This window comes from Colossoma macropomum, unplaced genomic scaffold (assembly GCF_904425465.1).
Source record: "Colossoma macropomum unplaced genomic scaffold, Colossoma_macropomum, whole genome shotgun sequence".
In the NCBI taxonomy this organism is placed as follows: Eukaryota; Metazoa; Chordata; class Actinopteri; order Characiformes; family Serrasalmidae; genus Colossoma; species Colossoma macropomum.
The window spans coordinates 12,652,116-12,676,124 of NW_023494797.1; the positions used below are offsets into that span (position 1 = coordinate 12,652,116).

Sequence of the window (24,009 nt, forward strand, 5' to 3'; positions counted from 1 at the left end):
GTTAACATTAATAAGAAACAGTTACACAGTAAAAAAAAACTTAATTGAATTAAATGGAGCTTAAAATGTTGAGTTAATAGAACAATAATGTGTCTTACAGTGTGTCAACTTAAGTTAAATAAACAACTTTTTTTTTTACAGTGTACTGATACCAATATGATTTTTATATCATTGCGTGTGCCTAATTTTGGTATGCTTCAGAATTAATGTAAAAAATACACTAAACACATAAATGCGATTTATACTATACTATACTTATATTAATATTTCTGTATTTATAAAGTAGTGGAACATAGTGGACAGCGGACAATATAGCAATACAGCTATACAGTACGGGGCAGGGGGGTTATCCTTTTGGTTTATTGTATGTAATTATAATGAATTACAATAAATCATAACATTGCAAACTCAGTTCAGCTGAACTGCCACCAGATTGGTGCGTCATGATTCATCGATGCATTTTTACACCCCTTATTATTACTATTATGCTTCCATGGCCTTCCCTCCCCCTTTCTGTCTCTCTTTGTAATCCTCTCTACTTTGTAAGGCGCATGGTAAAGCGTGCAATGGGAGAAGCAGTGGAGATAGAAAACCACAGCTTTTCCTTTCACATTTTCCCATTGCTCTCGCTGCCTCAGAGACAGACGAACCCAGAGACCTGCATTTGAGAAGCAGATAGTTTCCACATGTAACCACAGCGTTTTCTCTGCAGCGTGGACAACTGTGAGGTAGCCGAGGCACAAAGACAACAGCCAAGCATCATCATCGTCCAGCCTTCAGTGCAGACATCTCTCACCCCTCATATCAGGGCCTGTCATCTACCATCCATCAAACACTCCTCACCCCTCTGAAAAAAAAAAAAAAACATCCGCTGTGGCCTTGTTAATGGCTCCCAGTGCAAAGTGCTGGTGATGCATTTTGCAGATCAAACTGCTTTTGTGGGGGGATGGGGGGGTGGCTGGATGTTTTGGTATGTGTGTGCACACAGTATGGGGCACAGATGACCTCTAAGGATGTGTTTGTAGACATGCAACCATGCAAAAAGAGCGCAGCCTTCCGCTAGCCTAGTCGCAAGAATGTGTGTTTTATTGTTGTGGGATTTAAAACCATGTCATTAGGCAAAGACATAAAAACAGCATTTCACGGCAATGCTGAATTGATGGCAGCAATAACTTTTAAATCAGACTGTTTACTGTCGCCAAACTAATTGGGCGCAAAGCAGGTAGCTATTAGAGCTTGAAGTACTATTCGGATGGGGGGTGAGTCAGGATGCGGTAGTGTAATTATTACCAGAGGGTATCTGTGGTTTTAGTCCCATCCAAGTCCGTCAACTTTTTACAGACTGCACGTTCCCATATCTGTAAAGACTGTTTACTGTACCTCAGTGGTTTTCAACCTGTGACCCCAGTGGGCCATGGTGGTACTGCTTGGGGGCCGTTGGTCATCAGTTAGACTTAATCAAATGCACTTCTAAAAAAAGACAAATATTTTTGATTATTTGCAAAAATAACACATCATATTTATAACAAGCTTGCTGATTGTTCTGGCAAAATACTAGCTAGTTACATTTTTATTTTCACATTTCAGTCATATGGGAACTTATCCAACATAGATAAATGGTTAAAGAGTCTTCCAAAACAAACAAACAAAAAAATTTAAACTGAGAATACTGAAAACAATGAAGCATAACCCGAAACAAAGGAAATATAGCAGTAAGTTGCATGCACTGGGCTTCACCTGCATGAGAACTGAAAATAACAACTACCACTCTGTGCTGTATGTTCAGAGATCTTTTCAAATCTTTTAAACCCAACAATTTACACTGTCACTTGGTGACTAAGCATAGAACGTGTATCTAAACCTGTCGAGCTGAGCCAGAACTCTGTTTGCAGGTTTCATCTCTTTAGCTTGTTATCCAGCACTCGGTAGTACATTATTTTTTATTGAGTTTGCCAGAATGAAACCTGTACTGTGGTCTGTGGCACTGTTTGGGTCAGAGTTAGTCAGAGTTGAACGTGTTCTTTAGTGAGCAGAGCTGTTATCATGCTAGGAAAGCTAATGCTAACCAGCTCCTCTCCTAGTTTTCAGCTGTTTAACATTTAGTAGTTAGATAGCTGGTTAGACCACATGTGTCAGGCTCCAGTCCTTGTGGGCCAAAACACTGCAGACTTCAGCACACTGCCTCATTAAACACACCTGATTCAGCTCATCAGATAACTAGCAAGGCTTTCATGAACTGAATTCAGTGTGTTAGATGAGGATAAATGCTAATATCTGCAGCACTTTGCCTGGAAGATCCCCAGTTTGAAATGCCTGCGTTAAAAAGATGGACATTTGTTGAATAATGGCTTGAAATTGTTCACTGTGTTTACTTATTTGGTAATCATGTAAGCAAACTAAACTTGTTTATTTTTGATTTTGAAATAACATGGGATGGGACAGCACAAAGGGACATACATGCTTTTACATCACTTACAGTGTCATGCCCATATTAGGATATGGGTATAAGCAGATTTCTCTTTGAGAAAAATGAATATTGTTTTCAAAAAAGTCTGCTATCATGTGATGTGACAAACAAAAATGTTCCAAAGCCAATATATTTTACTGTAAGGACATTTTCCTTAGAATGTGGTTGAGTCCTCTGAATTATGATGTCATCAGAGAATCCAAATATGAATATTGTTGCTCTCAAGCTAACACTGCAACACAATGAATTGACATCATAAGAATGCTAACCTCGCCAAAATACTCAGTGCAAACCAGGGAGGTTTATTAAATGTAGTAATTAGGTTGACTGGCAGTAAAAGACTACAATTTTATTTGTGTTCTTATATAAAAGTATTGACGTCTTATAGTAGACTTGCATTCATGCAACGTCATGCATAGTATGCAGATGCATTACCTTGCTTATAGCAAGTATGTAGCATTATTCAAGTTTTGGCTGATAAACAACTTCATAATTCAGAGGATCCAGTGACACTCGTGGGTGGAAACATATCAGATTTGAAACCTTTTTGGTTATCGCATGATGTGATTGCAGCAATTTTTGATAAAGCCATTCATTTTGTCCAAATCTGCTTTGGGCCTGGAATTTCTGATATGAACATGACAATGGATACAGAATAATGCACGACTTCAGAGGTCTGTAAGTGAATCAAATTGTGTTAATTTGATGTGAACTGGGCATATATGTTCCTATTAGCTTCTAAACCACGAATGTCCAGAGTTTTATTTAGTAATGTGTTCTTTTGCTCCTAGAAACAACCAACATAAAGTATTATATTTGCTTTTTAAAAATGCATTAAATGTTAGGCTGTATTGTATTTACTTGTCTAACAGTAAATCCTCTCCTCCGTTGAATGTGGCCATGTTTAAATTATTCAGTTACTTATTTGATATATTTGAGATGTTTTTTAATGATGTTAAATGTTAAAGAAGCTCTAACCACCTGAGCATCCAGTAAACACTGGGTATTCAGATGATGATGTGTTATTAATTTATTAGCCATCATTCTGGTGCTCAGCATTGTGATGCTACACTTCGGTATCAGTATTGTTGTGGTATCGTGACAACCTTGAGATCAAAACAGTTGGCACCAACATTAGCTTGAATGTAATCCAGTAGACATTGCTTTGACTTCTTGGCAGGTTAGGAATGACATCCTTCAGAGTTATAATCTGCAGCTTCATGTAAAATAGTCTAATCCAGATGGTGTATGTTTTCTGCCAGAGTGACAGATGAAGGCTTTATTCTCTGCAGGGTGCAGGCGGCTTGGGCACTTATGTGGGGAAAGTGTGGATTAAGGAGGCTGTTTGGAGGATCTGAGATCAGCTGAGCCTGTTTGACTGGAGGTGAAGATTAGGATTTGGGCAAAGCAGTCAGATGTTGTAACACTGTTCTAGGAGGATGCCTCAGTGGAGTACAGACTTACAAATAATGCCTTTTGTTTCATCCATGGCTGCACTGGGACTATGAGGCAGGGTGGTGCAGAGACCCACCCTTAATGGTGGGATAAGTCATGTTTTTTGGATGGCCTGATCGTTATGACATTTTTGTCACGTTGCTAAAAAAATTGTTAACTGATTACATCAGGCAAAATTATTTTTATGAGTGTTTTCAGATGATCAAAAACCAGTAGTTTTAATTAAACAGTGCTTTTCTGACTAAACCGAATGTCAACTGTTCTTTGTCACCTTTCAGAGACTCAAAGAAATACAGAAACCCACAAAAAGTCCCATTGTGTTTTTTAAAGTTTATGCATAAGGTGACACATTGTGTTGTAATAGGTTAGATATAAGCTTTTGCTTTTGGCCCTTTACCACAGTTTAACCATTATGAACATTACTTATAAAAACTCAGAAGACACATGTAGGTTCACTGGCCACTGTGGATAGTGAGATGGCCATAATCGTGTTGTAGACATTGTAAGCCCTGGTTCCTATCACCACGAATGTAAAGAAAGCTGACATAAGTTTCTTTACAATGAACCATTTCATAGCAAACTACTCAGTATGACTTTGTTTACATCTCAGTGATTGAATTATGCATTAATTTGAAAAAAATCTTGTTATATTTAAATAATAATTTTTATTTTTCTTACTTTCATTGTTTTCTTCACATGAAGGTTTAATGTGTTATGATGTTATTTTAATGCTGAAAGTTAGGTTTAGATGCATCTTACTTGTCTTTGTTATTTTTATGATATATTTTGTTCGTACCAGCTCAAGCGCACACTGTCATCAAAGCAAAAGAGGGACATATTAAGGCAAATGCAAAGAAATTCTAAAATTCTCTCAAATTGTTATGCTGCTAATATTAATTGTAATAAAAAACATTGTATTTAGTTTGAAAGGAATGCAAAATAGGAGCATTTTCACCTGTGGTCTCAGATTTTTGGACCCCATTGCAAGTTAAAACATCCTACTGGGAACACTTTTAAATATGATATTTTTCTGTTAATTTTGGTGCACAATTTCTATTTATTTGGTGAGTTTAACAAAAAAAGTAATAAAATGCAATGTAAAATATGCCATAACTTTGGTACCATTCACATTTTGTTTTATGTTTTTCCTAATATGTTAAATTTAGTAAATAAACAATAATTGTGCATTAAAATATGGTGAAGTTTGCTCTCTGTAGAGGATATGTTGACTTATTTTCACTTAGAAAATTATCAAAACCTGGAATTTGCCCAGGGGCGCCCAAACTTTTGCATACAACTGTATATACAAATAGTTTTGAAACCTGAGCCGGAACTTTTACTCCCGGATTGGGTTTCTGGTGCATTCCAGTCTGTTTCCACTTCTGACAATGAAATTTGAAGTATCTGGAATTGCTTTTGAAGAGACATAGAAACAATTGTGACATGACGGTCTTTCCTAACAGAGCATTGAATTATGAAATATATTGTCTCAGACAGTTTCATGTTCCCCAACATTGTCTCTGGACCCGTCCATTCCATTCATTCATGATGAGCTCACATCAAACGCTCCTGACAGAAAAGAGGCTTTATTGGCTGTGCCAGTGGGACCAGAGCCAGTGAGGATGGATGGAGACAGAGCAGAGTGCTTTGTTCATAGTGTCATTTACAGCATTCACAAAGAAACCAGACTTCTTCATGTGAACTCTTGGCCTTTTTATCCTCTCCTTTTGCTTTGCTTTGAATGAACAATCACACAGTTGTGCAGTTATAGAAAGCCAAGACTCCAAATTCATGACTGTGACATTCTTTCATGTGTTACACACCTATAAGAAAGGCAGCATTCTTTTTGTAAATTTTGTAAATTTACAATGATTTGAATTTGATAGTCTAAATTGTTGTGTGGATAATCTTGTTTTGTGAAAAAAACATTTTTTTTTTTCCATTTCTGCAAAGAATAAAAAAAGAAAGAAAAAAAAAACAGTCTTGAACTTCTAAGACAAGTATTAACTTACAAATAATAAGCCTAGAGTCCAAGGAGTTAAGAATCTTTAGAAGTCTGATGCTGGTATTGTTTAGCTATACCTTTTAAGTATATTTACATAAATACATGTTTAGTTACACAGTTATTACATTGTTATTATGTTATTAGAAAAGTTATATGTTACTATTAGTTATGTTATTATTATGGATATAGTAGTAGTTATAAGAGGAAGGAACTATGGGCCCATAATCAGGTCATACTTTGTTTTGGAGGTTACAAGGTCCCACACTGTGTCTCTAATAACTCTGTAATTACAGATGAACAATACATACAGTAATAATATAACTACTAGTGATATATTTACAGTTACAGATGGATTGCTGTAGTACAGCTTGTGTAAATGCACAACTGTATCAACCATTTCTCATGTAAATATCTTAAACTTTGAAAGTTGTAACAGCATATTTACTATTATGTAATTACATATGTATAGCAAAGTAAGGGTAATTGCATGGATTAATACCAATCTGTTTCACAATCCTTGCATAACATCTTCTAAAGATAGATAAACATCTAATATTACTGTACAAATATAATTACATTACAGAATAAAGCCAGAACTTTCGTTGCTTTGTGTCATCAAAGTGTACAGCAAGCTCAGTGTTAGGAAAGTTGGCAGTGCAGTGCAGTGTAAGTACTCTTGTAATGTAGCTAATTACACGTCACAATCAGAGTCTTGTTGGAAAAACAACAGTTCACTCTATTACATGTGCAATTACAAAAGGGAAAATAAGTTGTTAAAGCTACCAACATACACTTGAATAAATGCTGATGTTGATACACATGTCTGTTTATATAAGTTGTACTACAGTAATCTGTCTCTAACAGTGTTTATATCACTGATTACATTGTTATTTCATGTTTTGTAAATAAATAACTACACAGTTATGACAGGCACTTAATAGAAAGTGGCACCGACTGTGTTCATGGGATAGTGGATCAGCACAGTGGACTGAAAAGACAAAGCTCTTAGCAAAAGGGTGAAAAAAATGAAAGGTATGGGGAATTCCCAAACAGTTGTTTTGAAAAAAGAAAAGAGGAATGCAGTAGTCCGGAGGTCACAGCCCCCTGAGAGGGTCACCGCGGGAACAAGGGCCGTGCTGTCACAGCCGAACACATGGCACTGCTGACAGGCCTGAGCTGATCCTCCTGTGAGCACACATGACAGAGGAACATCGCCAGCTCAGCAGGCGGAGTTTCACAGGTGCAGGGCATGGACGACTGTTGTGATTGAAGCGGGAAAGCAAGTGACCTGTTAGTCAGGAATATGCCACGGAAAAGCACAGTACCACAGCATTTCTGGAGCTAAATCCAAATCGCCAGAAGCACTGTATAAAATGATATCTTGGTGTAGTGTAATTGTCTTAAGTGTAGTAAAATCTAAATTTCCTTGTAATTGTTATAAGAATGTTATAAGATTATGTAAATCAGCCCTGTAAGATTTTTGTCAATATTGAAAGAAGTAGCATCACTGGAAAAAGTCAGGGTGGAAAAAATGCTAAAATATGATGTTTGTATGCTGCCGTAAGTCGCCCTGCACAGTTCAGTCATTTTCTTTGTTTATATATCTTCTTTTTGAGCTCCAGACACTTGAAACACTTTGTGGTCGGAAGTTACAAATGTCAAGTAGGATTGTTCCACTTTGTCTGGACATAGTCTGGCTTTGCTGTCTGTGAAGATCTTCCGGGTCATTAAATAGTTCAGTAGTAATGAGTGACTAGAATCTATCTAGCTAGCAAGCTGTCTAGCAAGTGAGCTATCAAGCTAACTGCCTATGTTCTTTGTCTGCTTCCCTTAGGATTGGGTTCTGGTCCTGTTGAATAGGTTTCATTACTCATTTCTGTGCTGGACTTTACTGTCTGGTCTTCGCTGTCTGGTGTGAATGAGAAACGCCTGCTAACGGCCTGTGTTTAGCTGGGCAGGGCGGGGTTTAGAGCTGCTTTAGGCATGACAGAATAACGTAACAGTGTGTCATGCAGTGCTGTGGCCCAGCGTGGGTGCCTCTCCCCGTGCTGGGTTCTATTTCTGTGTGTGCAGCAGATGTCTGAGGCCCAGGGGAAAGGGCGACAGAGTCAGCAGACTCACAGCTCTGCCCTCGCTGGCAGCTGAAGCCTGGCACAAACCCTGCTTAGCTTCTTCAGGCTAGGACACTCCCAGGAGGCTAATGTTTCTGTTGCACAAAAGAGGCAGACTCTGGATTCCCAAAATGACTTCATAACGTGAGCAAGACTTCTGTCAGTTAGAACTGAGGCCTGACCAAAGTATTGCTTGGCTGATAAAATTCAGAGATATTAAGATTCCACTGATTTATTGACAGTAGAGGAAATTCTGTGAATGAAGTACCAGCAATGTCTTTTATATAAATTACATATGAGGAAAGACAAAAAAGAATTTCATGCTATTCTGAGGAACAGACAAGCATATAAGAGGATATTTGTCTGAGAACTGACAATCACACTTGACACCTGATCATATCAGTCACTAAAGCACTGTTTATCTGAAACTGTTGGAGTTGTTTGATTTTTGACCATTTCAAAGTACATTGGCTGATATGATTGTCTGGGTTTTTGGTAATCAAAATCAGTCTTGGTGACAAAGATGTCATGGATGGACCCTAGTTAGAACTGTTCTCTGGTCAACACTCCTGCACTTATCCCCTTAAAATCCCACCAAGGCTTATTATTCAGTATCAAGGAGTTTAATACAAACTGGCTGACCTATTCTTAGGTTATAGAAGTGTGTAATATAAGTTGGGCCCTGGCAATTTAAAGGGTTAAACAGTGCTGTGTTAAAATGTCAGCGAAAACCATTCAGTTATGTAATTTCCAGTAAAATTTACAGGTCATTGCGAGTACATTAAGTACAAGTTATTACATTTTCAGGAAATATTTCTGGGGAGATTAGATATAAGATAATCCTCTTACATAAGAAAAAGTTAAAGGAAAATAAGCAGAAAAAAACAGGAATTTCCAAAACTGGGGTTCAAAAAATGATTAAAAGCTACAGTGAAAATGGGACTCGTAACCACCGTGCAAGACCTAGTAGACACCAACACTGTCCCCATCAGATAACCAGCACTTGAAGCTTTCATCTTTGAGAGAGAGATGTAAATAAAGCTGCTTCAGATCTGTAAAAATCCACAGGTGTTTTTGTCTATCCTTTCACACGATGTTTAGCTGTCAAGAAGCTGTTACTGGAAAAAGGAAAATAGCAAAACATTTGCAACCGAACACTGAAACTGGACATCTGATGTGAAGTAAGGTTTTATGGACTGATGAGCCAATATTTCTAATTGAAATTACTTCAATCATGAAGTAGAATCAAGAATTTTGGAGGTGTGGAAAAATATCCTTGCAGAGTTCTTGAAAAACTGAAAGCAAGTGGCCTGAAAAGAATGCAAGCTGTAATAAAGGCAAAGGATGGACACACCAAATACTGAACACTTTCCAATTATATTTAGTCTTGTAATTTTCTGTTAAATACATGCTTTCTGCTGAAAAATGCATAATGTACTTGATGGCTGTTTTGACTGTGAATGAAGGTGGTCTGTGAATTTTCATGTGTAATGTTGATGAGGACAAAATAGTGTCAAATCTGAAAATGTAAAGTTGTCTTTGGGTGCTATTTCACATTACAATGGCCTGCATGTACCTCCCTGCCATGAATATATGTTTTTAAAAACAAACCTTTTAGGCCAAAACTTGTCGCAAGACTATCATAAAAAAAGGGGTCTTAGGCATCAGGCAGTGTATTTGTAACCGTTTTAAGTAATAACTTTCTGTGAGGGAACTTTTGGAGGCAATAAACACTTCAGATGTCTGGTTCTTATCACTAACATTGTGAATAGTTGAGACTCAGTTTCTCTAGAATGGTGCATGTCACATCATACCGCTCTGAACGACTTTAAATTGTAACTATTTCATGATGCAGAAATTTTTTAAATTGGTGGAATTCCCCTTAAATGTCGACTTCCTGTAAACATACTGTGAGGTGAATTAATAAAACAGGTGTGGTAAACTCTTAGATGTTTAATCTGATTCCCAAAACACAGTCTGATGTACATTTACTGTATTACTAATGCATTGGAAAATATATACTGTATTTAATGGATTGAAGTGTGTGCATCTGTCCCACGTGAATAAAACATCAACAAAGTAAGCAGGCTTAAACTGAGCAGCAATAAATGCTCTTATGTAATATATTTAATTCATTTGAAACTGATGTACACATTTGAATCAAGCGCTGAAGCATTTTTTTCAGCAGTGCAGCTGTGTGACCACAGCCCAGCCTTAAATCTTGATGTCTTTGTCAAATAAAGTGTGCTTTCACCTCGAGGACCCAGCCGAAAACCCATTTCAAAGCTAAACTGTTTGTGCCACATGGAGGCTGAGCCAGTGCTGCGTTTGTACAATTACACTTTATACATAAAATCTGTTTAGATGAGCGCTGCCCAGTGCAGGGCTTTGGAATAAACACATACGTTTTACCCTTTACCATTACTCTGGATAATATGCTTTATTTTGACAACTGGTCTATGCATTTGGGTCACTGGTAAATGGTCCATACAGCTACGTCACCCTCAGAACTGAGTCAAAACAGCAAGGTGCACATCTATTTGCAGTCAGTTCTCAAAATTCTTTGCAAATAACGAATGTTATGTCTTCTCTGCTTTCAGATTTTGACATGAAGAAGGACATAGAGGTGCTGATAGCAGAGGAACGTGCAGAGATTATCTCTAAATATGATAAGGTAAGAAACACTGTTTTTTAAGTTGAAAAAAAAGACAACACCACAAGACGCTACACTAACAGAGCATGAATTTCAAAGATTCCAGAATACTTTATTTAAAAAAGCAAGGAAGCTTTTAAAAAAGTTTATTGAAAAAAAAACATTTCAAAAACCCCACTAATGTCTGTCAGTCTGTATTTCTAACTATGAAAGTGGGAAAGTGACTGGAATGAGAAATTAATATGTGCATTATCATAATGCAAATTGCCAAATAATCACTGCTTTTTATCTCCTTATTACAAAAAAATGTACTAATCATGGCAGCCCTACACTATTTATACACTTTATACCATTTATACTCATTATACTCTTCATACTGTATTTACATTTGTAAACAAATTACAAACTTGTAAACAAATTACAAACCTCAATTCCAAAAAGAATTGAACAGTATATAAAATGCAAGTAGTAACAGAAAGCAGCGATTTGTAATCCACTTTAGTTGTATTCAAACTAAAACAGTACAAGATATGTAATGCTTCACCTTATCAACTTCATGTAAATGTATACTTATTCTGAAACTGATGCCTGCAATCCATTCCAAACAAGTTGGGACAGGTACAGTTTAAGACTAGGAACATTAATTGGTTGTAAAAAACATGTAAATGCAATGCTTGGGTGTAAAAGCAGCATTCAGAAAAGGGCCAATCCGATAACACATCAGTGAATACTCCAACAGTTTAAGAACAATGTTCCTCAGCAGGCTATTTCAAGGATATTAGTTATTTCCTAGGATTTTAGCTATTTAGTTTATTCAGATTCAAGGAACCCAGAGAAGATCTTTGTGCATCAGCAACAAAACTGAAAACCACATTTGAATGCCCATGCCTTCAAACCTCAGACGGCACTGCATTGAAAACCTGCATGCTTCCATGATGGATTTCACCACATGTCTCACATAAAAAAATGTGGCTTTATTAAGTGCAAAAAAAAGCAAAAAAAAAAAGAATAAATAAAAATAAATAACAAGAAAGGGACAGTTGCATAGCTGAATTGGTGAAAGATCACACTTTCAAAATGACTCTAAAGTCCTCTTAAAAGAGATGTGATGTACCACATGGTAAACATGCTTTTGTATTAATCATTTTTCGAAAGGTATTGCAGGCATCAAATTTGAAATGAGCGTAAATCTCCAAAAAGATAAATAGAAAAAATGTAGTTCATAAAGTAGAACACCAAATATCGTTTTTGTACTGTTTTCAATTTAATACAGTTCAAACTGAACTCACTAATCTTTTTTATCACTTCAAATACTGTCCCAAAATTTTTTGGAACAGAGGTTTTTACTTACTAACATTATTATTAGAAAAAGTAACCACAGTAAACAGTGTTTGATTTGGATTTTTTAATGTATCCCTGCAGGAGAAGGAGTTCGCTCATTGTTGATCGTAAAAAACGTGATCAGCGCTCAAGGACAATACCTGTGGCCATAGCTGAAGTTCGTTTGACTGTTGTGTTTGCTTGTGTGTGTGTGCTGTGAGTGGCAGTACAGTGTGGGCGCAGCGTAGGTGAAGCTGTGCAGTAGCCTGCCATTGCTTTGTTTGTACAGTGAGGTTCGTGAGAGCTTTGGGCACAAATGTTTTAGACTCATGCTGTGGTTGTCGCTCACTGTCGCTGGACTTTTGATCCAAAAATATCCGTGTTAAACTTCTAGAAGCATAAAGCCAGAGGTGATGAGGTGTATGCTGCTGGTTTTTGGAGTTTTTAAAAGTCTCATTGCCTTGTGGTTAGTTATCATTTGCGGGAGCATTTGTTGGGAGGGGTTGAAATACCTGCAAAACATCCCCATCCAACTCCATTTGATCTTATTCCAGAGCCATCATTGGTGTTAATAAGTTGAGTGTTTCACTGGCAAATGAGTCTGGTTGATTGTCTTGAACAATATATGTGTTTGTGTTTTTTCCAGACTTTTAACTTGCTGTGCTATGATTGCATGTAAAAGACTTTGGGATGCATGGCGTCATTTCTGATTATGCCATCTTCAACATTCAGAATACATACCCTAATAAACATGTTACACAAAGGTCAACTCAGTGTTTTTTGTGCTTTAAGTATGTAGTACTCTGATGCTTGCTTGTTTGCATGACGAATCCTAAATTGCATTAGCATGTGCTTTAATTCATGTTTTCATAAACAAAAGCATAACCATAGTGCCCAGGGTGGGCACTATTTTTCATTATTATGATAAACTATGTCACAGTATGCTTTCTTAATGGACTGTGGATATTGTCAGTACTGCAAAGGGAGAATAATTAGTCCTTTTTAATTAAGTTTGGTGCAGCACAGTGTGTGAACATTGATTGTCTTGGCTGAAGCTCTAACCTAACTTCACGACACACTGAGCCAAAAAAACAGACAATAAATAAAAAGAGTTAAAAGTATGTGCCACAAAATCCAATGTCCTCAACAGCAGAGGTGGCAGTCTAAAGCAATAATCTCTATTATTGTTTGATTATACTTTGCACTTTGGCACTGTTCTGTGTGACTTTTGTTTGTATTTGAAGGCCCATATCGTGGAAAACTTTTTTGAAATGAGCATGTTTGATATAATATAGAAACACTGTTAAAGCTTCAGACTGTACCCACTGTTTTTGTGATGTCATGCAAACAGATACGTGTATCCACCCATTCAGCCTACAGCAGTTTAGCTCTGCCCATTCACACTGAAGTTATGATGAGAGATTCAACTGAGACTCAGTCAGTTTTTTGAATCAGGCAGAATACAGCCAATCAGAACAAAGCTCATTTACATTTCAGTCTTAAAGGCACAGTAACAAAAACAGCCTATTTGATTCTAAGGCACAAAAAGTGGTTGGAAATTGTCATGTAAAAATGAATTATGACTACATAAACCCACAATGTACATACACGTACACAAACATTGTAATTGGGCCTCAAGGGAAGAAGTAAAATATAAAAACTGAGGCTACAGATGGCATTGGCATGCAAGGACTTTCTTTTCTGCTTCTGTGGTTTGCTGTATTCTGTGTATCAAGCAGGATGCTGTGTTTTCAGGGGGTATCTGACCTGTAGTGGTGAAGTTCTTGGGTGTTGTACCTCCTTGTGATACTTGGCAGTGAACAGTGATTACACTCTCTGCAAACAGGCCTGCGCTGATTGGCAGAATCAAACAACGTATTTAATCACTGTTATTCAAAGTCTTAGTTAATTATCAAAGTCTTAAATTTTGACACGTCATTGAGGTCCTGTTTAATCTTTCGCTCTTTTCCAGTCAAAAAATAAAAGAGAAAAAAGAAAAAAGGCAGGCGCCTTTTTTTCTCTTTTATTTTCGTTTAGGCAAATTTTATTGTCTGAAAATTTTGCTGCATTCCTAATAAAAATCTTTTTTATTTTTTTTTGCATGTTTTTGTTTAAACCCTAGACAAATCTCACACTACCAGCTATTCAAAGGTCTCCCAAACAGAGGAGAGGTTCCCCTTGGCACCTTTATTTTTAACATTGTACCACAAATATCTACAGTTTAGCCAGTGGTGGTGAATGCAGTAGACCGGCAAATAAATACAGACCACTGTAGCAAAGCAAAGTCTGTTTTGCACATAGACACCAAAGTGATTGATTGGGCCATTCTACAGCCATGGTGTGGTAACATGGCCTATTATAGTGCAATTGGAAATGGGAATTGTCTGTTCTTTTAGCTGTAGTGTTGTCTGTCTATTGCTTTCCTGTTCCTGTCCTGAGAGGATGGGGTCAGTCAGATGTGACCGACCTCATCAGCCCTTGCAACTGATCCACACAGACTGGAAAAGCTTTTAAAAACCTGATATTATTGAATGGAATGGAAGAGGTTCAGAGAATTTAGTGTGCAGTTAAAGGCTTGTGTCTCGTAGTTCTTCCAGAACAGTAAGCAGAATTAGGCAGCTACTGGGGCAATCCTTGTCTTTTTCCTCTTTTCCCCTCACTGACTTCACTAAGATGGGCACAGTGTTATCACTGAGAAAGCTGCCCCCAAGACACTTTTCATGCGTATGTTTAAGGGTGTCGTTGATAACACCTGCTGTCCTCTCGCCAGGGATGGTCAGAACAGTCCGTCTGATGGGAGAAGCTGAAAGCACTTGAGGATAAGCCATGAAAAGCTTTTGGAGGAAGCAAGGAGTGAGCATGCAGACAGCAGGAACCATCCTGATTACATTAAATCACTTGATTGCAGACACTTAAATGGCTTATATCATGGAAAAACCAATTTTGCTTACTTTTTTGTTTAAATAAGAGTTTGATGTAGTATGTAAACATTGTTGAAGCTTCAAAACATACTGTCCATTCCTCAGTCTATAACGGTCTGTATATGGAAACTAAGCTGCTCAGTCTGTTTTGAATTCCCTGTTTTTGTCATGAAAACCAACACTGGTGGAATCAGTAACTACAGTAGTTTAGCCAGGTCCATTCTCCTTGAAGTTATAAGGAGTGTTTCAGCCTGGACTGCTTTTTGAACGAGGCAGTTAAGATGTTGTAAGAAGGTAAAAGATCTTGCACAGCAACAGTTAAAGCCTGTGTTTTCATAATACAGATCATTTGGGAGCATTTTTTGTGTATATAGCATCTTTTAGAGCCTTTAGGGCCATGAGCTTGTGCTCATTGTTCAGACTCCAGCAGTCCTTGTCATGTTCTGCTTGTTGACCAAACATAGGGTTCTATAGCCGGATATCTCAGATCAGTTTTAATCTGGGATAATGTTATCCAGTGTTATCCATTATCCGTGCACGTTTTCCGATGGTGAACCATGAATATTAGAGCTAGACCTTCTGTCCAGGCCACAAATGTGAAAAATGGTGACAAAGGAGGAAAAACACCGCTACAGTAATGCTATTTTTTCTAGCACCCTTATGGGATTCTTGTAGTATGTTAATGTTAAGCTAACGTCGATTCACATGAACATTTTTTTGGCCGTCCTCTGTTACATGGGGACATTTGAAGCTTGTAAAATAGGTTCCACATTTTATTTAAAGCTTGTAACAGACATATTAACATAAATTTCACAGTTTTCCAGTGACTCTTTCAGTAAAGAGCCCTCAGTATAGAGCTGTTGAAGCTGAAGCACTAGTCAGGCTACCACTCACTAGCACTCAGTGATCTAAAAAATCCTGGAGTGACCTTTTTTCTTTTAGTTTGTAAGTCAAAATATGATTGATTGTAATTATGTTAGCATATAATCTGAAACACTGGGCCTTTAGTTCAGCTCCTGGAGTCCTAACCAGTGAGAGAACTAGCTTGTTCTGCATAAATACCACAGAGAAAAATTCCCTATTGGATAATTCCTAGTTTTGGGAGATCCATGCTTATGCATGTGCTTTATGTACTCTAACATACTTGGCTTGGTGTAATGCTCATCAAAACTGCATTTGGCAATTGGACTCAACAGTCATTTTTACTTCAGTTTGGCTATATGAAGTAGGGCTTTCAGAATACAAGCCCCGTCAGGCCTAACACATATGGATTGCAAATTTGCTGCCATAGAACTAACACAGATGCTGTTCATGCATCTCTTGACCCTTAACAACCTTTTGAACCTAAGATGTATGTATGTGTGTTTCAGGGCAGGGAGGAGGGTGTTGAGATCGACCCTTGGGAGGATGCAGACTACAGCATTTACAGATCCACCGATCGCTTCGGCTTCCTGCAGTAAGTCACACATTCTTTCTGAAACAGGGCCATTATTACAGCTGCTTTAACTGCTAAACTCAAAATTTAAGAACTTCTCAGCACATCTTGTTGCAAATAACATTACCATGCAACATGACATTATAACATTATACTTGAATGTTTACCTGTATTGTCCTTTTGTTGTTAATTGTTTAACATGTTGATGTTCTTTGAGCATGGGAAAGGCACTATATAAATAAATGTGGTGATGATGATGATGATGATGATGATGATGATTACATGGATGCATTAGCATGCATTACATTTGCAGGTTAATATTTTGGTCTGTTCCAAAGGGAATTCCTCTGATTTCTCCAAGTTTCTGCAGTAATTCAATAGTCAAAATGTAAACAAAGACATTAATAGTGGTTTGATGTGAAATGGTTTATTGTAGAGAATATTAGTGAAACAGATTTCATTTACAATGGTGGTCGCAATGATTATAAACGCAAAATGACCAGTGAACTTACATGAGCTCTCAGTTTTAACATGTAGTGTTGGTAGTAAAATGGTAATTCTCAAAAAACAAACAAAAAAAAAAACAAAAATTAAAAATACTACAGCAAAATTATCATAAAAAACAATGTCTCAGGCATCAGGTAGCATATTAAAATGATTTCATGTAATAACTTTATCTGAGGTAGCTTTTAGATATATTTATCAACACCACTGTGAGCAATTCTGACTCTGTAAGTCCCTCCAGAACTGCATTTCACATCAAACCTCTCTTAATGACTTACGATTTAATCATGCAGAAAATGTGACAAATTGATGGAATTCCCCTTGAAAGTACCATGCAGTGTGGATTGGAAAGAGCTGAAAATGAACACATTATGATGCAACACAGTAATAGTGTTAGATTAGAGACTGTTATGTAACAACCATGGCTAAGTGAAAATTCTCTTGTTTTTCCTCTCCAGCGAGGAAGAGCTCCCCACACCAACAGCGCTTGAAGAGAAGGTATGAGACACAGATAAGCCAAATTAAATATGTAATCATGAACAATACTGCAGCATACCTAATCAGCCTTACAATGACGGGAAACAAATATGGAGACATTTGTTTTTGTTATTTAATATACTTCATGTATACTTCATATACAATTCACACACATAGTGTCTTTTGACTTTATCTTTTGGCTCATAAATATGAGCAAAAAGGTATGTATTCACAAGCATAAACATAGATATATCCTAAACAAATGGATACAGAGAAAATGTTCATGTACCACAAATTAGTAAATTAGTACTTTGTTGTAGTGCTGTTATTGGTGAGTACAGCTTCTGGAAATCATTGGTAAGAAGTAATTCACTTTTTGCAGCAGTGTGGTTCAGGTTTGGTCCATTTTTCTTGGCTCTAATTATGTTAGTATATAATATGAAACATTAGGCCTTCAGTTCAGCTCCTGAAGTCCTAACCTGTGAGAGAACTAGCATGGCTAGTTCTGCATAAACACCACAGAGAAAAATCCTTATTGGATAATTCCTAGTTTTGGGAACTCCATGCCAACCCATCTTCAGTTCCCCAAGGTTACGATGGTCCCTCTGTTGAACAAAGTCCCCCATAACTATCCAGTGGTATTTAAGTCAGGACATCGTCTAAGCCATGCAAGCGCTTTCACCTTCTGTGTGAGAAACCAATCTGAAGTTATTTTGTATGTATGTTTGGGGTTGTTGCCTTGTTGAAACTTATCTTCTTCCTACATTCAGCTTCTTTGCTGATGTGATTAAGTTCTTCTCTAGTATGTCCTGGTACACCAGTCCGATCATGTTTCCTTCATTTACCAGTAATGCACAAGTACAGTTTGCATAGAAGCAGCCTCATATCATGATGCTCCCACCTTCGTACTCCACTGTGGGTTTCGTGTTCTTGGGATTGCATGCACAACCCTTCTTTCTTCAGAAATGGCGGCTGAATTGTTGTCAAAGAGTTCTATTTTTGTTAATCTTACCAGAGTACATTGTTCCAAAAGAGCTTTGATTTGTCTAAATGCTTGTGTGCAAGTTTCTGTTTCTTTTTTAGCAAAAACAATAGTGTCTGTACTTGTTTCCCCTCACTGCAGCTGCTGGAAACCATTGTGAATTGTGATAATCCCAAGTACACAAACACAAGTGCGCACCCAAGCTCACTTGCCAGACTCTAAGGCGGAGGGTCCTGATGACCTTCAGGCACGACCTTTTGCGAGTAATGGCTGAAACAGCTGCTTTGTCCGGAGGTGTATTCCCATGTAACACATTCCCTGCATGCTGGAAGCTGCTGTGTTTCTTAGCTGATCTGTGGTCAGTTGTAATCTGAGTCCTAGATGTTTAAAGGTAGGATTTGATACGCAGAGGAACTGTGCTCAGATCAGGTATAAATAGCATCAGGGTAAATAGAGCTGCATTTCTATCACCTTCAGTTTCTAAGCTGGGCAAGGCGCTCATGACTTTCAATACCTGGTAATGCTATTTACTATTTATTGCTATCTAATCTGATTTGATTTTTTTTGTACACGAGAGAAGCCCTTTCGTATTATGTTTTAGTCTATAATTAACCACTGGACAGATATAACCTCTTGAGCTGCTAGATTGCTCATACTCTTTATAAGATTTCTTATGTACTAATTGCATAATGGTTACTGAATAATGTATAGTTTTTACCATTAAAAGCCTTAAGATAAACCACTCAAATGACATTCTAAGACAAAAGGGGTGTAACGATTGACAAAATTCAATATGTGATTTGATACAATACAGTGGTGTCTCGATTTAATACATTTGGAAAATAGCGAAATAATAAGTGGCATTAACCCTTCACTTCTGTTCATTTTTCTTGTTCTAAATAAAAATCTGTGATTTGTCAGTTTTGTAAGATCACATTCTTTACATATCACATAATTGCAACAACAGCATTGATAAATCACATGATTAACAGAGAACAGCAAATTAAACATCAGAAAAAAACACATATTAGCTTCAGCCTAAAAAGGTTAGTGTGTCAGTCTTCCTATTGTCAGTTTATTAGACCATTCAGCATAAAAAAGTGCATTATTTGAAACAAAACCTGCTTTATAGAGTCCTTCTAATGCTCAAGCCACAAGCTAACATGCTTAATGATAAAATGATAGGATACAATCTGATATGCTGCAGTACAATTCGATACCATACTGTATGTTATAGTGTTACCTCTCTACTAAGGCATATTATTTAAAACAATACAAACTAAGTTATAGGACATTTAAGGTATAAGTGTATAATACGTTAACAAATTAAGGGGTTAAAATAATTGTGCAGTGTAGTCAGTGTTAGTCAGTACATGGCAAACTGCCTTTGTAGTTCTTTTCTTTATGTCGATACTGATGCTTCATTACATCTTCTTCTCTCACCCTCACAGCAAAAGCAGCAGGAGATCGAGCGGGTGCAGAAATGGCTGAAGATGGTGCAAAAATGGGAGAAGTACAAGAACAGCGACAGGGTGAGATTCAGCTTTAGCAGCTTAGGCTGTGCCATAATGTGTTGCTGATGTTAAAATTACATCACAGTGTGCTTTTCTAAGTCCGTCATGAGCATCATCAGGACTCCTAGAACACTGAACAGCTGCATGAATGATAATAAAAGACTGTAAATAGGAGTTGGCACTGTGGCATAAATACAGTATCAGGATGTTTTAAAACATTTGCACAATACTCAGCATGCAACACAATTTTTCTTTTAGAGCTTTGCATTAAAAAATACTATGAATCTATAAATGCAGTGATTTTTATTCATTTTATAACATACAGTGCTACAGTTATCAATTTAATTAGGCTTAATCATGCTCCGTTCTCAGAAAAGCGTATTCTGATGTAATGTGATACAATTGATCATGATATGATACAAATTGTCATATTGCCCTCCCTTACACGTAAACAGCAGCCACTGTATAATAATAATAACTGAAAATCATCCACCCTCAAACAGTAATTTCTGTAGAATTCCATGGGTGAAATGTAAACAGAGTCATTCAGGGCAGTTTGATGTGAAATGTTTAATTGTAGAGAAACTTACAGACTCAGATTTCTTTATAGTGGTGGTGACAGAAACCAGGGGTCACAATGTCTACAATACAAACGTAGTCATTTTATTCACTATCCAAAACAACCAGTGAATATACATGTGTCTTCTGAGTTCTTATGTGTAATGTTATTAATGGTAGAATAGTGTTAAATCTGAAAAAAAATAAATGTGGGTGTTATTTTTCCTTACAACATTCTGCAGGTACTTCTCTGCCGTGAACAGATTTAAAAGACTACTTATGTTTAGACCAGAACATTTTCACAAAACTGGTGTTTCAGGCATCAGGAAATGTATTCATGACCTTTTCATGTAATTACTTTCTGTGAGGGAGCTTTTACAGGCCTTAAACACTCCAGACATGTGGTTTCTATCACCACCACTGTGAACAACTCTCACTCTGTGTCTCCAGTACAGAGCATTTCACATCAAAGTGCTCTGAATGACTTTATTTACATCCTAATTATTTAATTATGTTGAAATTTTGAAAAAAATTGATGAAATGCCCCTTGAATTCAGCTTTCACCTTTTAGCTGTAAGGCAAACTGACTGTAGGATACAGACAAAACTGAGCTGAAAGAGATCAACATCATTATATCTGAGAGTCATTAGCTCTACACTGTACTGTATGTACATGTGTTAAAGACCTAACCTCTCAAAGCACACTGTGGCTGTTTTGCTCACAAAGCATGCATTTAAAGCACGCATTAAAAATGAAACAATGCTTTCCTCCCCCAGAGAGCCAATAAATGAGATGCACAATAGGCTCCAAAAATTAATGCAAAGCTGCTCATCTTATTGTAGCAGTGAGACTTGGAAATGTAAGTAAATTATGTGTCTCTAAGGGATACAAACTGCTACAAACACACTTATACTCCTCTCTTGTGTAGATGATGAAGAGAGTGTACAAGGGGATTCCTCTGATGCTGCGAGGCCAGGCGTGGAGCCTGCTGCTGGACGTAGAGAAAGTCAAGAAGGAGAATGAAGGAAAATACGAGGTATGGTGGAACACACACACACACACACACACACGCACACACACACACGTGTGTGTGTGTGTGTGTTTTATATGCTTTTTCAAGATTTAGGGTTGTACATACAGTACAGTACAAAAATATTGGGCATCTGACAAAATTCTGTTTAAAAACTATTTCATTGGGCAGCAAGTGTTTATTTGCTCAGAAAGACGCTAATATTAGGTTAAATACACATAACATTCATATAAAACATGCTGATTTAACGTATCCTCGAAGAAAGCCAGTATTATTTGAAATTATCGTCCGGTACCTAGTTTGGTGAATCAATCCATTATTAAATTAAATCAGACGCGCTGCAGAATTTATCTAATGGCTGCAATCTGGAACCAAACCTTTGTCTGAAAAGCTGCCTCCAAAGATACCAACTACTTTTTTAAAAACAAGAAAGCTGGCAATATGTACTGTGTATATATCTCTGCTCAGTACAAAACCTCGTATGTCCATTTTTCAGTTTTTGACATATTTTAATGTGTGTAAATTTAATGATGATTGGACCAAAAGAAATAACCAAAACATCTTGTTCCTTTGACCTACGTTAAAAGTAAAGTATGCTTTTTTCTCTCCATTTTGGACCATTTCTATTGGCCTGCTTATCAGCTAAAAATATATTGTATTATATACAGTCAGGTCCAGATATCCATAAAAATTGGGCATCAAGAAAGTTACTGTTATTTTTCCTGTTTACCACAGCATATTTGGAGCTGAATTAGCTCAAAGTGCAGACTTTCAGTGTTAATTTGAGGGGATGCACATTCGAACTGGGTGAACGGTGTAGGAGTTTTGAAGGCAGATACTTACGTCAGTTAATTTAAACTCCATTATGCTGTGTTAGACGGCTGAAATAACAATAACTACGTCAATGTCCAAATATTTATGGACCTGATTGTGTATGTCAGTACCTATGTGTAATTTTGATATGTACACCTCTGGAACACTCCTGATCAAATGACATGTTTTGTTAATTTTCTAAGTGAAAATAAGTCAACACATCCTCTACAGAAAACAAACTTAAATATGTCAATTTTCTATAAGTTTTAGGTTACAATTTTTACTTGTCTGCTGAGTTTAACATATTGGAAAACAAAACATAACATATTAAATGTGTCATAGCTTTCGTACAGCTGTATTTTAAATTGTTTCCTCAATATGTCAAATTTCAGCAGATAAACAGTAATTCTATGTTAAAGTGTACAGAAGTATGTTGTCTGTAGAAGATGTGTTCACTTATGTTTGCATACAACTCTATATGGCGTATATAAATATGTATATGTCACAAAAAAATTGTCTAATCTTAAACCTAACCCTAACTTTAACTTCAGTTGCCAAAAAGGAATTGTTTTGAGCATAAAACATGGAGCTTTTGTCTGTTGGTGCTGACAGTGTAGGCTAGCGCTGTTTTTCTTTGGTTGTCCTACACATACATACATACATACACACACACACACACACACACACACACACACACATGGTAGAGTAGCAGATGGGTCGTACTCCGATGAGGCAGCAGCACCTGGCATGCTGGTGCTGTGTAATAGCCTGTGCTAAACTGAGAGCAGTTGTTGCCCAGAGCAGGATTAGCAGAGTGATGTTTTGGGCAGAGGGGCTGTTTCAGAAGGATTAGTATATGATCTGAAAACAGACAGACGGTACAACAGACAGAGCAAGGCAAGAGATTAAAGAGAACAAAAGTCAGAAGCAAAACAAACCCGCATAGCTTCTGCACAGGTAGCAGCGATTAGGAAGGTTAATTCAAAGATCCATCTTACACATATCAGATCAGCTTAGACCTGCTGGACCCTTTTAACCATTTAAAATCTGCTCCAGAATAGTTGTTCCGTATGCATGCACACATTTGTCATAGTAAAATGGACCAGCATGTGGAATCGTAGCTTTTTGTGTGCTACAGTGTTTTCCGTCAAGCTCCATGCTGCCTTTATTTTTAGATAACTAAGGTAACCACACCATTTTTTATTTTGTTCATAGGTGATGTTACATATTCTCTCTTTCATTCACAGTTTTATGTCTTTACATCCATCTTTTTCACCTGTCCAGCGCTAAAGCAGCAGGCATCAGTAGCCTTCTTTAATAACAATTACGCTTCTTCTAGAGGACGAGACGGGCAGTGTACTACATACAACTACATATAAGTCTATAAACACTACATGTAGGTTTTTAGCAGAGGCTCTTATCCATGGAGATTTAAAATGGTAGGCGCATTTAGCGTGAGGAGTCGTGCAAAAGTAATTTAGCGGTATTACAGTAACATTAGTGGTCGTGTGGAGAAAAACTCTGGTCTCTCATGTGTTGGCCGATGTGTCCACTGACTGCAATGTCTTTAAATCAGTTACTAACGGCCACTCTATATGAATCAAGACCAATTATTCATGTTTTTGAATGTATCACTGTTTTTTCTGGACAGGTGTTCACTTTTCTTTCAATTCTCCACCATCATTCCCATTGAGATGCTGCAGGGAACGGTCATTAATATGGATGCTGCATTAAAAAATCACGTGACTGAAACAGATAAATACA

The 24,009-nt window shown here is 37.2% G+C and overlaps 1 protein-coding gene across 4 annotated transcripts in view; it reads left to right on the forward strand.

The window, feature by feature from the left end:
- The window catches only part of si:ch211-288d18.1 (USP6 N-terminal-like protein), a 53,923-nt gene that overhangs the window by 16,235 nt on the left and 13,679 nt on the right, over positions 1–24,009 (forward strand). For 2 of the 4 annotated variants that reach the window (XM_036584475.1, XM_036584476.1), the window contains exons 2-7: positions 10,639–10,712; positions 12,114–12,189; positions 16,303–16,388; positions 17,330–17,369; positions 19,782–19,862; positions 21,331–21,438. In XM_036584475.1, coding sequence (XP_036440368.1) covers positions 10,705–10,712; positions 12,114–12,189; positions 16,303–16,388; positions 17,330–17,369; positions 19,782–19,862; positions 21,331–21,438 — 399 coding nt within the window. In that variant the 5' untranslated portion in view covers positions 10,639–10,704. The remainder of the gene's footprint in view (positions 1–10,638; positions 10,713–12,113; positions 12,190–16,302; positions 16,389–17,329; positions 17,370–19,781; positions 19,863–21,330; positions 21,439–24,009) is intronic. The other 2 variants (XM_036584477.1, XM_036584478.1) reach the window with 1 other exon arrangement.